The sequence below is a fragment of the Equus quagga genome, chromosome 6, assembly GCF_021613505.1.
Source record: "Equus quagga isolate Etosha38 chromosome 6, UCLA_HA_Equagga_1.0, whole genome shotgun sequence".
Lineage (NCBI taxonomy): Eukaryota > Metazoa > Chordata > Mammalia > Perissodactyla > Equidae > Equus > Equus quagga.
This window is the reverse complement of record NC_060272.1, coordinates 13417997-13434392: the sequence shown is the minus strand read 5'-3', so window position 1 is coordinate 13434392 and position 16396 is coordinate 13417997. Positions and strand designations below refer to the sequence as shown.

At 36.7% G+C, this 16396-nt stretch overlaps 1 protein-coding gene across 1 annotated transcript in view; it reads left to right on the top strand.

The window, feature by feature from the left end:
* PCCA (propionyl-CoA carboxylase subunit alpha) overlaps nt 1-16396 on the top strand; it is a 438123-nt gene that overhangs the window by 20302 nt on the left and 401425 nt on the right. The window contains exons 3-4 of the mRNA XM_046664150.1: nt 5124-5171; nt 5281-5349. Of these exons, the coding sequence (XP_046520106.1) occupies nt 5124-5171; nt 5281-5349 (117 nt within the window). The remainder of the gene's footprint in view (nt 1-5123; nt 5172-5280; nt 5350-16396) is intronic.

Here is a 16396-nt window from a genome sequence, read left to right as displayed (position 1 = left end):
TTTTTTTGTACGAAGCCTTCTAAATCCAGTGTATAATTTACACTTCTGGCACATCTCAGTTTGGTTAGCCACATTTTAAGTGCTCAGTGGCCTCATATGGCTAGTGGTTACCTTATTGGATGGCACAGGTCCAAATGAATTAGCTATGGTAAACTCCCTGTTATGAAATCTATTTAATTTAAAATTTAGTTTAATTTAAAAACTTAAGCATAGACAGTATGCCTTGGGGTGCATGTATGTTTCTGCACACGTGTTGAGTTCCAATCTAGAGGTAGTGAGCTGTCCTAATTAGAATACTCTAGGAGTGGTTAGCTAGCATTTATCCTAGAGGCCACATTCTAGAGATGGGGAATACTACAAGTGGTCCAGCCGTCTTTCTTCCTATAAACGCTGGTGGCCTTCCTCATTAGCATAATATGTATTATAAATGGGCTCTCATTGATGAAATCAGTGGTATTCAAGATATATGTTTTGGCTGTTTTATAGAAATTTTCAGCCCCTGAATTAATGGAGTATAACGATCTAGTTGGCCTTTCGTCCTTTGCCTTTAGGGATAGTGCCTCAGCTTGATCCCTAAATGAAGTAGTCCTGCGTTCAGCCACTGGTCTGGAGGATTCTTGATAGCTTGAATCTGACAATATCGTTAGCCAAATCACAGTATTGATGCATTTGTCTCAGGTAAACCTTTGATGCAGGCTGTTGGAGCATTACAAAGTGCAGGAAGTTGAGACTTCACTGAGCTTATCCAGCAGGTTTTAAGGTTCTTTTTATGTTTGTTAATAAATATTTGCATGTGTGGTATGGATAATGATAAAATGGAGTGACATATGTCAGGGCTTCTAAAATGGAGCCAGAAGGCCATTAAGGAAAGAGGGCTTCTACACGTATACCACACGTCTATCCAGGATGCTTACTCCCGGAGATAAGAACTTTTTGCCTTAGAGATGGCCTTAGCAACCAATCATGTATAGCTAAAATGTAGCAGTGGTTACCAGCAGCTGTCACAAATTTTGCAGAACAACCTGTCTAATTTATCTCTTTTTGCCTTTATACACCCTTGCCTCTTTTGTCTTCCTTGGAGCACATTTCGGGTTTCTGCCTGAATCTGGGTCTCCCGAATTGCAATTCTAATTGCCCAAATAAGTATCTGCTGTTTAAATTCTACTGATCTTTTGCATGGTCGATAGTGGCAGAATTTGGTTTGAGACTTATTTTTACTGTAACCTCATAGTGAGGTTATGGGAATTTCTAATTCACTTGCCACATCGGTGGCCATTGATAATTACTAAAAATAGATGAATAAATGTGTATAGCCAGCTTGAATTTAGGAATAAATATGTACAGCTATCTTGGTTTAGGAATAAATGTGTATAACTATCTTGGTTTAGGACAGTTACAGATTTTACTTTTCCTTTTTCTCCCCAAAGCCCCGCAGGACATAGTTGTATAGTTTTAGTTGTGGGTCCTTCTAGTTATGGCATGTGAGATGCCGCCTCAGCATGGCTTGATGAGCTGTGCCATGTCCGCGCCCTGGATTTGAACCGGTAAAACCCTGGGCTGCCGAAGCAGAGTGCACGAACTTAACCACTCGGCCACGGGGCTGGCCCTGGTTTAGGACATTTAAAGAGTATCCCCTCCCCTTGGAATCCACTAAGCTGATACCTATTTTGTCATAAATATCTGAAAATCAAATCTGCCACCTGCTATCTTTATCATCTCCTTTGCTGTGCCTTTGCCTAAGGTAGTCCTGAAGAAACTGTGTAGCATCCTCAGTCATGATAAAGTCTAAGATACTTTTGGGCACCTATTGGTAGTACAGGTGCGTATTCAGACCAAGTTCTTAAATTCTCTCTTTACTTGAGGGCTGCATTTAATTGGGCCTTTCTACTTCCAGGGATTCTTCCTTCCTTTGTGGCCATTCATTAAATACTGTATCGATTTATTATTACTGTCTAAAGTGCAAGTAAACCTGATCTTTGGTAATACATATTTGTTAAATAAATTGATTTTCATCTAAACTTGCCCTTGACTCCTTTCCTGCTCCACATTTTATCAGTGACTCTCATCAAGTCAAAATTAAACCAGGTGAAATTTAATCATTATTAAAAGTATTATTTTTTGACTTGAGTTTTAACAAGTCAACTTATTGTCTCATGTACGTTCATGAGAATATGGAAGATTTAACTTAGTGGTAATTTGCTTAGAAAAAGACTAGGAAGTTTCAGTAGGCCTGAAATTAGTATGAGTCAGTACGTTACTATGGTGTCCTGCTACAACAAATACAGTGCGTAAAGCTCGCCCCATTTTCTTCGGATTGTATCACATCATGACCTGCTCTACATGAATGTCTGAACTCTGACTTTACCGCTAGTTAACTTTGTAAGTGACCTAGGCAAGTGATTTGGCCTCACCAAGCCTCAGTTTTCTCATTGTAAGATGGGAATATTATCAGAACTGACCTCGTAGGACTATTATGAGGATTAAATGAGATAGTACACAGAAGGAATTTGTCACGGGACCTGGCATATAGAAAGCATGTGTCCTAAATGTCAGCTGCTTAATACTATCCTTAACTCGGTTTTGCACATTCAGAAACTGAGGCACAAAACCCACAGATAGTAAGTGGAAGCCGGGTGTGAATTCAAGTGTGTCCTTCTCCTGAGCTGGTGGATTTACCCACTGTGCTGTACTCCTTCTCAGAAGTGTTTGGTGAGTGACTCAGTGTCTGCAGTTCCTGTGTCATTCTTCCAAGTACCCAGTGGAATGGGCCAGCTTAGCTGTTCTCTTGGTGTCTGAGTGGAATGAAGTGTCCTTGGTGGTTTTAGACCCCAGCTATAAAGGTCTAAGCATAGGGAAGGGAAAGAAGGAAGGGGGGGATAGAGAGAGAATGAATTCCAAGAAAACCTTAAAAAAATCCTCGAGAAGTTCCCTGTATTTTTCACTCCAAATGGCATCATTAGCGCAGTTGTAGAACAGCAGCTACAAAAGTCCTTCTCTGTCTCATATGGTACTTGAAAGCCCCCGTGTCTTCACACATTCAAGTTCCCGATTTAAAGGATTTTTTTTCCTTAGAATATCTTCAGCATGCCCTACACGTGGCTCTCCACATATAGGATAAAGTCCGAGTTCCTTAAATGGCATAGAATGCCTTTCATAATCTGGCTTTTTTCACCCTAGCTTTAGTTACTAGGTCCTCCCGGCCCCCCCACTACATATTTTGTGCTTGAGCTATACCAAAAGTTCCTTGCAGTTTTTCAGTGCTGCCTTCTGGTTTCATGTCACTGCCCGTGTTTGTACTGTTCGCTCTCCCTTCTCTGTACTTAACACAGCCTCTTGGACATGGCTGTATTATAGTACTTAATGCATTTTGTTGTGATTGTGCCATATTGTGCACTGAAGTTATTGAATGTACTTGATATTTACCTGTAATTGTTGATGGAGAGGAGGAGTTTTAAAGTTGGCTTGTTTGTATATATATTCTTTTGTATGCATAGCTTTTTGGGAAGAATATACAGAAGACTGGTAATAGTGCCTTTGGGGCAAGGTCCTGAGTGTCTCTACAGTGTATCCCCTTTTGTACCTTTTAAGTTCTGAACCATATACATCTGTTACTTATTTAAAAGAAAATCTTATGTGGGGAAGATTAATTGATATGATTAGCTTTATTGAGCTCATGCACTAATTGGTAATACATTAATAGTCTTGTATTAGTCAGGTTTCTTCAGAGAAACAGAACCAGTAGGAGATAAATTTGCAGATTTATTGGCTCACAAAATTAATGGAGGCTGAGAAGTCCCATGATCTGCCATCTGCAAGCTGGAGTCCCAGGAAAGCTGTTGGTATAATTCTAGTCCAGGTCCGAAGGCCTGAGAACCATGGGAGCCGATGGTGTAAGTCCCAGTTCAAGGGTGGAAGACCGATGTCCCAGCTCAGTCTGCTTCGGGTCTCAGGCCTGATGTGAGATTAGGATATTTTAAGGGCCCATCTTTGCTCAAGGCTCTGAATGAGTCAGGAGTCTATCAAATTAGGAGTTTACCAATTTTAAGGCAGAGGCTTGTCTTAGATTGAGGGCATAAGCCACATGTGACATCAAGGTTAAACCAAGACTTTGAAGGCCTTTTCCAATTTGGAGATTCTCTGATTCCCTGTCAGGTTAAAGTATTGCTTTAAGTTATATGAGAGTACTTTTAAGATCATATGTGTCTTTAAGTTTTCCTTTAGAAATATAGCTAAAACTTATTTTGTAGTTCCATTTAACTTCTAACAATTCACTAACCCAGAAATAATTGTGTACTAAAATGTATTGCATCCAAATTACTTACAATTGTGGGTGCATTTCTTTAAAAGGATTAGCCTATACAGTTTTAGAGTAGGAAGAGAACCTTACTAAATAGTTTCCCATTAGAATGCTATCAGTTTATGTATATGGAAATAAAGACCTTACAGAGATTGTTCTGGTTAAAGTCAAATTGGTCATCGGTGGCAAAGCTGGGCTTAGAATTTCCATCTCTAGTCCCAAACAGAATGGAACTACTCTTTCTATTATGTGGCCTTAGCTACTTCAAAATTTGATGGTTATCCAAACTTAACATTGTATTCAAATAGCATAACCTGTTTGGTCTGGGCACCTTTGGATATAAGCATAATTAGTATCTGTTCTGAGTTATTGAAAATCTTGTTTAGTGCTATACCTCAAGCCAACAGAGATGGCATATAAATTGTCAGACTTCCTTTTGATGAGCTACTCATGACATTTATAGTTTTCCTGAATTTAGAAAGTAAATTATCAAGTAAATTGTCAAGCAATTTTGTCTAAAGTTTTTTAGTGTTCTGAAATATCATTTGAAGATTATCTTTTGGCAAGAGAGGTTATAAATACCCCATTAGTCCACTTATAAATTATTGAACTTAGTGAGTTGATGCTTTAACATGATAAGTATAGGGCCAGATCTTACCAGATGAGTTTATACCAACCTGGTTGTAAATGAATATGTATATAGTATTTAATTCTACTCTAGGGAATAATGTTTATTAGGATCGTGTCCAGTGTTAATTGTGGAAAAACTTGGTGTTTTCTGGTCCCAAAATGAGAGTAACAATTTATGTGTTTTTTCTCTCTTCAGACTTTTGATAAAATTCTTATTGCTAATAGAGGAGAAATTGCATGTAGGGTGAGTAGAATTTCAATCTTATTTTCCTTTTTACTCTGTGAATTTTATTATTACATCCCTTTAAATATGAATCACTATTAATAGATAATATTACTATATTTTAAAATAGGTAATTAAAACTTGCAAGAAGATGGGCATTAAGACGGTTGCCATCCACAGTGATGTTGATGCTAGTTCTGTAAGTATCTTTTTGCTTTATTTGAATCACGACCTTATTTTGGGTCAAGTAGAAAAAAAGTGAAAGATATAGATTCTGTTTTCTTGGCCTGAAAAGGGTATACACAATTTAAAAAAATATCTATTTAGTTGCTCACTCTTGTATTAAGCAAAATGATAGCATCATAGAGTCTTCAATGTATATCTTAACTATTTTTTTCAAGGCTTTAAAAACCTAGAATAGAATAAAAAATTGCTAGACTGATTGCTGGTCACCACTTTAAGTAGATTTAAGTGAAGCGTAAGAAAGATTCAAAGATTAATGAAATGTTTATACAGTGCTTGCTTTATGAGAGCACCTTCCTCACAGCATAAGTCCAGTCTCACTAATGCTATACTATAATTACTGTAATTGTTTAACCTTCTTAAATTTTTTTTTTTTTTGGTGAGGAAGATTGGCCCTGAGTTAACATCTGTTGCCAATCTTCCTCTTTTTGCTTGAGGAAGATTGTCGCTGAGCTAATATCTGTTCCAGTCTTCCTCTATTTTGTGTGTAGGAGGCCGCCACAGCATGGCTTGACGAGCAGTGTGTAGGTCCTCCACACCCAGGATCCGAACCTGTGAACCCTGGGCTGCTGAAGTGGAGCGTGTGAACTTAACCACTAGGCCACCAGGCCTGCCTCCTTCCTAAATGCTTCCACTATGTTAGCCTAAAAGTTTGATAAATGAAAGATAGGCTAATGCTAATTGGACATGAACAGAAGAAAATATAGCATAAAGCAGTAAATGCTATATAGTTTTATTGGGGATTTTTAGCACAGCAGACATTTTTTTAGCAGTAATGAACTATGAATGAGTAGAAAAATCCTGTGGGAAAAGAATGTGAATTATTGGAACTTTGTGGAATGAAATATAAGTACTTCCTCTTTTTGCTTGAAGATTCACCCTGAGCTAACATCTGTGCCAGTCTTCCTCTGTTTTGTATGCGGGTCACTGCCACAGCCTGGCTGCTGATGAGTGGTGTAGGTCTGTGCCCGGGAACCAAACCTGGGCCACTGAAGTGGAACACGCTAAACTTAACCACTAGGCCACTGGACTGGCCCCTAATTCCTTTTAACTATGATAGTTTAAATAGTAGTTTATATTCCTCACAAGATATTCATGAAATAATGAGAAAACTGTTACTTTAATCTTTTTCTTGATTGGTAAAGTTAAGGTATTTATCAACAGCAAACTCCGAGAAAAAAGTTTGTGTCACTGTCAAGCTAGTCATAGATTTAAAATTCACTTTTCTCATCTTGTGTTTCTTTTCAGAGTATTAGCTCAGGAGGCATTTTCATTCATGGATAAATTGAGAGAGAAAAATGTGTGAATTATGGACAATCATTGTTTTTATTTCAAGTCTAACAGTAACCTTTCACTTATTTTTTTTTCACATCAAAATATAGTTACCTCTCTATGCTGTGTGATCATGGAGGTGATTGTTGGCATGGATAGTCCAAAATAATTTATATTTTGATTTTTTTCCTATATATTTATACTTCTGCCTTGGTATTATAGAATAATCTATTTCTGTAAGTTGTTGCCCCAAATAGCATTACTGACTTTTCCCATTCTTAGATTTCTAGCTTTGTATTCTGATCTAGAGGTAGACAGTCACATTCCAGACTTGGAAAAAATTAGTTTCAAAAAAGTTGGTCTAAGTTTTAAATCTTTCTCATTCATGTCCTTCCTAAAGCAGAGGTGGTAGTTTTATATTTTAAAGACTTATAGCCACTTTTGGCTGAAAATAGAAGTGAGGATACCAGAGATTATAATACATAATTTAGAATAAGTTTTGCCAGGCCCCACAACAGAAGCAATGCTTGCTCAGTCAAAACTTCCTCTTAGTATGACCTACTTTGTCAGTTTCTAGAAAGATACTGTAAATAAAAGCAGGATAATAAGGATGGTTGGAATGCTCAAAGTTTACTTTAAGCCTCAGCAATAGGGCCAAATCTGCCATTTGGTTTCTGCTTCAGTCTTAAGAAAGCCAAAAAGTTGAATTCCTCTAACAGCATATTTTGCTTCCTTAATACGTGTTCACAAAGGTTACCGTAATATCTCATCAGCTTTACAATATTAGTAATGTGAACTAGGCATGCTATTCAGATGTATTGTGAATGTTTGAATGTTTATTTTCAGGAGGTGAGCATTGTAAATGTAACTTGGAATCAAAACTCTTACATGCTTTATATATTCATAAATTTAAATGTAAATATTATTGTAGTAGGAAAATACTGCAAGAGTTGATTGTGAATGCTATTAATTTTATGTTAAAAATAGTTAAGCAAGGGAAAAAGACTAATAGTTACTAAGTTAACTGCAACTATGAAGTGATAAGTCGCACAAAGGAGGAAAGCCAACTAACTTGCAAACAATATTTGATGGAAAAAAGTTAGCTTGTGAGGATGACTATGCAGTTTTCTTCCGTTGGTCCCTTCCCCCCATCATGTTCAAAATTGTCCTCACTATTCTTTTCTCTTTGCTCTTCTGTGTAAGTTTTAGGATGAGCTTGTCAAATTACAGACACTCCCACTATTTTTTTACTACTGTAAACAAGGCTTCTATAGCCACTCTTTTACAAGTCTTTTTGTGAACATATGCTTTTATTTCTCTTGGGTAAATACCTAGGAGTGGAGTTACTGGGTCATAGGGTAGATGAGGGGCAAGCAACCTTTTTCTGTTTAGATAGTAAATATATTTCTGTCTGGATAGTAAATATATTTTAGACTTTTCAGGCCACTTATGGTCTCCTTTGCATTTTCTCCTTCTTTTTTTTTCTTCACAATGCTTTAAAAATGTAAAACTATTCTTAGCTTGATGGCTGTACAAAAACAGTCCTTAGATTGGATTTGGCTGGTGGATGGGTGTTGTTTTGCTAACCCCTGGCATAAATAAATTCATGTTTAACTTTATAAGAAACTGCCAAACAGTTCTCCATTGTGGTTGTGCCATCTTATATTCCCACCAATAATGTATGAGAGTTCAGGTTGCTCCACATCCTGGCCCACACTTGGTATTATCAGTCCTTTTGATTTTTGCTATTCTAGTGGCCATTATGTATTATCTCATTGAGGTTTTAATTTAGATTCCTTGAGGAATATTGATGTTGAGAATCTTTTCATGTTATTGGCCATTCATTTGTATTCTTAAGTGTTCAAACATAATGAAAAATTGCAAGGGTACTACAGTGAATACCTATTACCCTTCAGCTGGACTCACCAACTGTTAACATTTTGACATGTTTGCTTATATCTCTATCCATATATATGTGTCTGTAAAGTTATATACTTTGTGTGTGTTTCTTCTTTTTTTTTTTTTTTTGCTGAAGAATTTGAAAATAAGTTACAGACATTGTGGTATTTCATCCCTCAATACTTCAGGATTCATTTTCCAGGAATAAGGTCATTTTCTTACGTATATATAATACCTTATCAAACATAAGAAAATTGCCAGTTATTCTGTAACATAATCTAATAAGCAAACCGTGTTCTCATTTCCCCAGCTGTCTCCAAATGTTTTTTATAATATTTTTCTTTGGTCCACAGTTCAAAGTTCATGAATTACGTTTGGTTATTGTGCCTCTTAATCTAAAATAGTCCTCCTACCTTTCCTCCATTTTTTTTGATTTTCATGATCTTGTGTTTTGATGTCAGGCCAGTTGGCTTATAGATATTCTAGATTTGTCTGATTGTTTCCTCATGAATAGATTCAGGTTAAATATTTTTTTAACAAGAATACTTCATAAGTGATGTTATTGTATCATATCAAGAGATTCATAATGTTGCTTGTTTCTTCTGATTACGCTAAGTTTGATCACTTGGTTGAGGTAGCTTTTACTAGATTTCTCTATTATAATGGTGTATTTTTCCCTCTTTTTTTAAAATTGGTTTTTGGAGATGAATCTTTGAATCTGTGTGAATATGTTTTCCCCAACAACTTCTCATCTAATATTTTTGCATCCACTGCAAAATCCACTGATGAAAATTGCCTGATGTAATGATTACGTTGGTTGCATTTGTTATCTTTGCTGTCTGTTGAGAAATCTGTTGGTCTACTGCTCCTTTTTGAATAACCACACAGGATTGGCGAGAAGTCCAATGTGCTATCCTTTGCACCACAGAACCAGCTTACTGCTCCTTTTTTGAATCTGCCTGTTTTTTGTTTTGTCTTTTTTCTTATGTATTTGAGTTCCTCTTTCATGTCTTATTCATTTTTAGCCTACTTCTTTTAAAGGTTCTATCATACAGTTATATTATTTCAAGTTCCTAGGTGGCTCTTTTTATTTCTGACTCTTCCTCACAATGAGTTGTTTCCTCCTGTGTGTAGATTTCAGCTTGGGACCTCATATTTGGTATCTTTGTTGTTGAATTCCAGCATGATGTGGGTTGCAGATGTGGCCCTGTTGGGTGGGTGCTGTAGTTGTTTCTACCAGGCCCTCTAGGGTATTGCTAATCTGGAACTAATTTTTGTATTAATTTCTTGGCATGAAGATTGCTAAATTGAGGATAGTGGAAAACACAGAATAAAACTACATACGCATACACACATTACCCGTCCTTCTGTTGAAGGTTTCTAATTTCCCAAGGAGACTTTTTCCTTTACTTTGAACCACAGCAAATAATGATAAATATTTGTCTTCTCCCTACTTAACAGGTTGATATTTTTTCCCCCCTTTTCATTGAGGATGTAATCTTTGAGCACCCTGGCCTAAGGTAGGGAGTTTTCCTTCCAATCTCCAACTCACACGTGGTTCCTTTCTCGGCTGAGAGTTAAAACTCAGTTCTCTAGATTATTGAGATGCCCGCTTCCACTCTCCAAGATTAGCTGGGGTATTGACTGCAGTGGAGACTGTCTGACTTTCAGCTTCCTCTTTGTTTTTGATCCCTGGGGATTAGTTTTAATTTCTTGTAAGCCAAGCTGTTCATTTAAGGGATGTTTGTTATATTTAATCTAGGATTTTAGGTGCTTCTAGGGAGGGTTTGCAGGGTATCTAGTTGGCTTATTTTTGGATTTTCTTAACATAATATGACATCCTATTCTCTGTTGAGGAAGTTTCCTTGCTTTCTTTGAGAAGTAAAAACTGACCTAGAGCAGTCTCAAAGTTAGACTTTTCCTAGGAAAATAGTTCATATATACTGATGAGATTAGTGCGAGTGTATCCAGGGGATGAGGCCACAGTGAACAAGCAGTGTAAAGGACTCCAATGGGAAATGGTTAGGGCTGGAGAAAGCAAAGTGAGAGTTAAGCATCTCATCAAGTCATGAATTGTCTTTTGTATGTCATTCTCCAAGTCCTTAATATTCTTTGGAAAAATTCATAGAGAATTGTTTATGAAGGGAAGATAGTCCTAGTGGAAGATTGTATCATGCTGGGATTTTGATAGGGATTGAGTTATATCTGCAGATTAATTTGAGAAGTATTATTTTCTTGACATTTTAAATTCCTCCTGTCCATGAACATGGATATTCCATTTGATGCTGTTCCATTTATTTAGGTCACTTTAATTTCTTTTAACAATGTTTTGTTAGTTTTCAGAGTATAAGTTTTGCACTTGCTTTGTTATATTTATTCTTAAGTATTTTATTACTCTTTTTGATGCTATTAGAATTGTAATTATTTTCTTTATTTTGTTTTTTATTATTCACTGGAAATGTATAGAAATGCTGTTGATTTTTGTATAGTGATTTTGTGTTCTGCAACCTTGCTGAACTTGTGTATTAGTTCTAATAGTTTTTTGAAATGGATTCCTTAGGATTCTCTCCAGAAGATCATTTTACGGGCATATAGAGATAGTTTTACTCCTTTCTTTTTCCTTGGGTTGCTTTTTATTTCATGTTCTTGCCTGATTTCCCTGGCTTTAACTTCCAGAATGATGAATAGAAGTGGTGAAAGCAGACATCCTCTTTTGTTCCTCATCTTAGGGGAAAAGCGTCCGGTTTTTCACAGTTAGGTTTGATTTAGGATCTGGGATTTCCGTAAATTCCCATTATCAGGTTGAAGAAGTGCCTTGCTATTCTTAGTTTATTCAGTGTCTTTATCATGAATGGGTGTTGGATTTTTTCAAATGCTTTTTCTGTGTTCACCGACACGATAGTGTGGTTTTTGTCCTTTATTCTGTTGATATATGGTGTATTACATTAATTAATTTTGGGTGTTAAACCAGCCTTGCATTCCTGAGATAAGTCACACTTGGTCATGGTGTATGGTCCTTTGTATATGTTGCAGGATTCAATTTGCTAGTGTTTTGTTGAGAATTTTTCATCGATATTTATAAGAGATAGTGGTCTGTAGTTTTCTTTTCCTGTGATGCCTTTGTTTTTGGTTACAGAATGATTCTGGCCTCATATTATAAGTGGGGAAGTATTCCCTCATCTTCTGTTGTTTTGGAAAATTTGTGAAGGATTGGTGTTAATTATTCCTTACGTGTTTGTTAGAATTTGCCAGTGAAGCCATCAGGATCAGTGCTTTTCTCTGGGAGTAGTTTTTTATTTATTTTCTATTTTTTATTTTATTGAAGTCATATTGGTTTATAACATTGTGTAATTTCAGTATACATTATTTTTTTTATTGAGTTATTGATAGGTTACAATCTTGTGAAATTTCAGTTGTACATTAATGTTTGTCAGTCATGTTGTAGGTGCACCACTTCACCCTTTGTGCCCACCCTCCACCCCACCTTTCCCCTGGTATCCACTAAACTGTTCTTGGTCCATAATTTTAAATTCCTCATATGAGTGGAGTCATACACAGATTGTCTTTCTCTCGCTGGCTTATTTCACTTAACATAATTCTCTCAAGGTCCATCCATGTTATTGCAAATGGAATGATTTTGTTCTGTTTTGCAGCTGAGTAGTTTTCCATTGTGTATATGTACCACATCTACTTTATCCATTCGTCTGTTGCTGGACACTTAGGTTGCTTCCATGTCTTGGCTATTGTAAACAGTGCTGCAATAAACATTGGGGTGCATAGGACTTTTGGGATTGCTGACTTCAAGCTCTTTGGATAAATACTCAGTAGTGGGATGCTGGATCGTATGGTAGTTCTATTTTTAATGTTTTGAGGAATCTCCATACTGTTTTCCATAGTGGCTGCACCAGTTTGCATTCCCACCAGCAGTGTATGAGGGTTCCTTTTTCTCTGCAACCTCTCCAACATTTGTTGCTATTAGTTTTAGATATTTTTGTCATTCTAACGGGTGTAAGGTGATATCTTAGTGTAGTTTTGATTTGCATTTCCCTGATGATCAGCGATGATGAGCATCTTTTCATGTGCCTATTGGCCGTCAGTATGTCTTCTTTGGAGAAATGTCTGTTCATGTCTCCAGCCCATTTTTTGATTGGGTTGTTTGATGTTTTGTTGTTGAGTTGCGAGAGTTCTTTATATATTATGGATATTAAGCCTTTGTCAGATATATGATTTTCAAATATTTTTTCCGAGTTAGTGGGTTGTATTTTTTTGTTTCAATCCTGTTTTCATTTGCCTTGAAGAAGCTCTTTAATCTGATGAAGTCCCATTTGTTTATTCTTTCTATTGTTTCCCTTCTCTGAGAAGGCATGGTGTCCGAAAAGATCCTTTTAATACTGATGTCAAAGAGTGTACTGCCTACGTTTTCTTCCAGAAGCCTTATGGTTTCAGGTCTCACCTTTAGGTCTTTAATCCATTTTGAGTTTATTTTGGTGAATGGTGAAAAAGAATGGTCAATTTTCATTCTTTTACATGTGGCTTTCCAGTTTTCCCAGCACCATTTGTTGAAAAGACTTTCTTTTCTCCATTGTATGCCCTCAGCTCCTTTGTCAAAGATTAGCTATCCATAGATGTGTGGTTTTATTTCTGGGCTTTCAATTCTGTTCCGTTGATCTGTGCACCTGTTTTTGTACCAGTACCATGCTGTTTTGATTACTGTAGCTTTGTAGTATGTTTTGAAGTCAGGGATTGTGATGCCTCCGGCTTTGTTCCTTTTTCTCAGGATTGCTTTAGAAATTCGGGGTCTTCTGTTGCCCCATATGAATTTTAGGATTCTTTGTTCTAATTCTGTAAAGAATGTCATTGGGATTCTGATTGGGATGGCATTGAATCTGTAGATTGCTTTAGGTAGAATGGACATTTTAACTATGTTTATTCTTCCAATCCATGTACATGGAATATCTTTCCATCTCCTTATGTTGTCATCCAATTCTCTCAGAAAGGCCTTGTAATTTTCATTATATAGGTCCTTCACTTCCTTAGTTAAATTTACCCCAAGGTATTTTATTCTTTTTGTTGCGATTGTGAATGCTATTGTATTCTTGAGTTCTTTTTCTGTTGGTTCATTACTGGAGTATAGAAATGCTACTGATTTATGCAAATTGATTTTATACCCTGCAACTTTGCTGTAGTTGTTGATTACTTCTCAGAGTTTTCCAATGGATTCTTTGGGGTTTTCTATATATAAGATCATGTCCTCTGCAAACAGCGAGAGTTTCACTTCTTCCCTCCCTATTTGGATTCCTTTTATTCCTTTTTCTTGCTTGATTGCTCTGGCCAGGATCTCCAGTACTATGTTAAGTAAGAGTGGTGATAGAGGGCATCCTTGTCTCGTTCCTGTTTTCAGGGGGATGGGGTTCAGTTTTTGCCCATTGAGTATGATGTTGGCTATGGGTTTGTCATATATGGCCTTTATTATGTTGAGGTAGTTTCCTTCTATGCCCATTTTGTTCAGAGTTTTTATCATAAATGGCTGTTGGATCTTGTCAAATGCCTTCTCTGCATCTATTGAGATGATCATGTGGTTTTTATTCCTCAGTTTGTTGATGTGGTGTATCACGTTGATTGATTTGTGGATGTTCAACCATCCCTGTGTCCCTGGTATGAATCCCACCTGATCCTGATGTACGATTCTTTTGATGAATTGCTGAATTCTGGTTGCCAAAATTTTGTTGAGAATTTTTGCATCTATGTTCATCAGTGATATTGGCCTGTAGTTCTCTTTTTTCGTGGTGTCCTTGTCAGGCTTTGGTATCAGCGTGATGTTGGCCTCCTAGAATGTGTTAGGAAGTGTTCCATCTTCCCTAATTTTTTGGAATAGCTTGAAAAGGATGGGTATTAAATCCTCTCTGAAAGTTTGGTAGAATTCCCCAGGAAAGCCATCTGCTCCTGGGGTTTTATTCTTTGGGATGTTTTTGATTGCTGTTTCAATCTCTTTCCTTGTGATTGGTCTGTTCAAATTGTCTGCCTCTTCTTGAGTGAGCTTTGGGAGATTGTAGGAGTCCAAGAATTTATCCATTTCCTATAGGTTATCCATTCTGTTGGCATATAGTTTTTTGTGGTATTCTCTTATAATCTGTTGTATTTCTGCAGAGTCTGTTGTTATTTCTCCTCGCTCATTTCTGATTTTATTTGAGCTTTCTCCCTTTTTTTCTTTGTAAGTCTGGCTAGTGGTTTGTCAATTTTATTTATCTTCTCAAAAAACCAGCTCTTTGTCTCATTGATCCTTTCTGCTGCCTTTTTCGTTTCAATAGTATTTATTTCTGCTCTGATTTTTATTACTTCTCTCGTTCTGCTGACTTTGGGCTTCATTTGTTCTTTTTTCTCTAGTTCAGTTAGGTGTGCTTTAAGGTTGCTTATTTGGGATTTTTCTTGTTTGTTAAGGTGTGCCTGTATTGCGATGAATTTTCCTCTTAATACAGCTTTTGCTGTATCCCATATGAGTTGGTATGGCATGCTATCATTTTCATTTGTTTCCAGGTATTTTTTTATTTCTTCTTTAATTTCTTCAATGATCCATTGCTTGTTCAGTAGTGTGTTGTTTAGTCTCCACATCTTTGTGCCTTTCTCAGCTTTTTTCTTGTAATTAATTTCTAGCCTTATAGCACTATGATCTGAGAAGATGCTTGTTATTATTTCAATTTTTTTAAATTTGTAGAGGCTTGCCTTGTTTCCCAACATATGGTCTATCCTAGAGAATGTTCCATGTGCATTTGAGAAGAATGTGTATTCAGCTCCTTCAGGGTGGAGTGATCTATATATGTCTATTAAGTCCAATTGTTTTAGTTTTCCATTCAGCTCCACTTTTCCTTGTTGATTTTCTGTCTGGATGATCTGTCCATTGATGTGAGTGGGGTGTTGAGGTCCCCTACTATTATTGTGTTGTTTTTAACATCTTCCTTTAGGTCTGTTAATAGTTGCTTTATGAATCTTGGTGCTCCTGTGTTGGGTGCATAGATATTTATAAGCGTTATTTCTTCTTGATGAAGTGTCCCTTTGATCATTATATATTGTCTCTCTGTGTCTCTCTTTACCTGTCTTGTTTTGAAATCCACTTGGTCTGATATGAGAATTGCAACACCTGCCTTTTTTTCCTTGCTATTTGCTTGAAGTATTGTCCTCCACCCCTTCACCCTGAGTCTGTGTTTGTCCTTGGGGCTGAGGTGTGTTTCCTGGAGGCAACAAATTGTTGGATCTTGTTCTTTAATCCATTTTGCCACTCTGTGTCTTTTTATTGGAGAGTTCAATCCGTTCACATTGAGAGTGATTATTGATGCATGTGGACTTAGTCCTGTTAATCTGTCACTCATTATCTTGTTTTCCTGTGTTTCTTTTCCTGTGTGCTTTAGACTACCCATTTAATACTGCAATTTCTTATGCTGGGTTTCTTAGATTTTTCCTTATTTCTGATTTGTGACTCTGTTCTGTACTTTATTTTAGTGTCTACCTTGAAGTTTGTATTTAGAATCTCGTGTATAATATAGTCTATTCTCTGGTAGTCTGTTACCTACTTGACCAATAGTGATTTAGACCCTTTGCTCTTCTCCTCCTAAATACTTATTTTCATTTTTTATTCCAACTCGTCTTATTCATTTGTCGTTAGAGTGCTAAGATCGTCCTTGTTTTGGTAGTTTCCTTACCTTTACCCTAATGGTATAATTGAATATTTGCTATCCTGTTCTGGTTCTATCCATCGGTCTCCCTAGTCTGTGGATTGTGTCCCCTTTCTCGCTTTTTTCTTTTTTCAAGTATGAGAGCCTTCTTGAGGATTTCTTGTA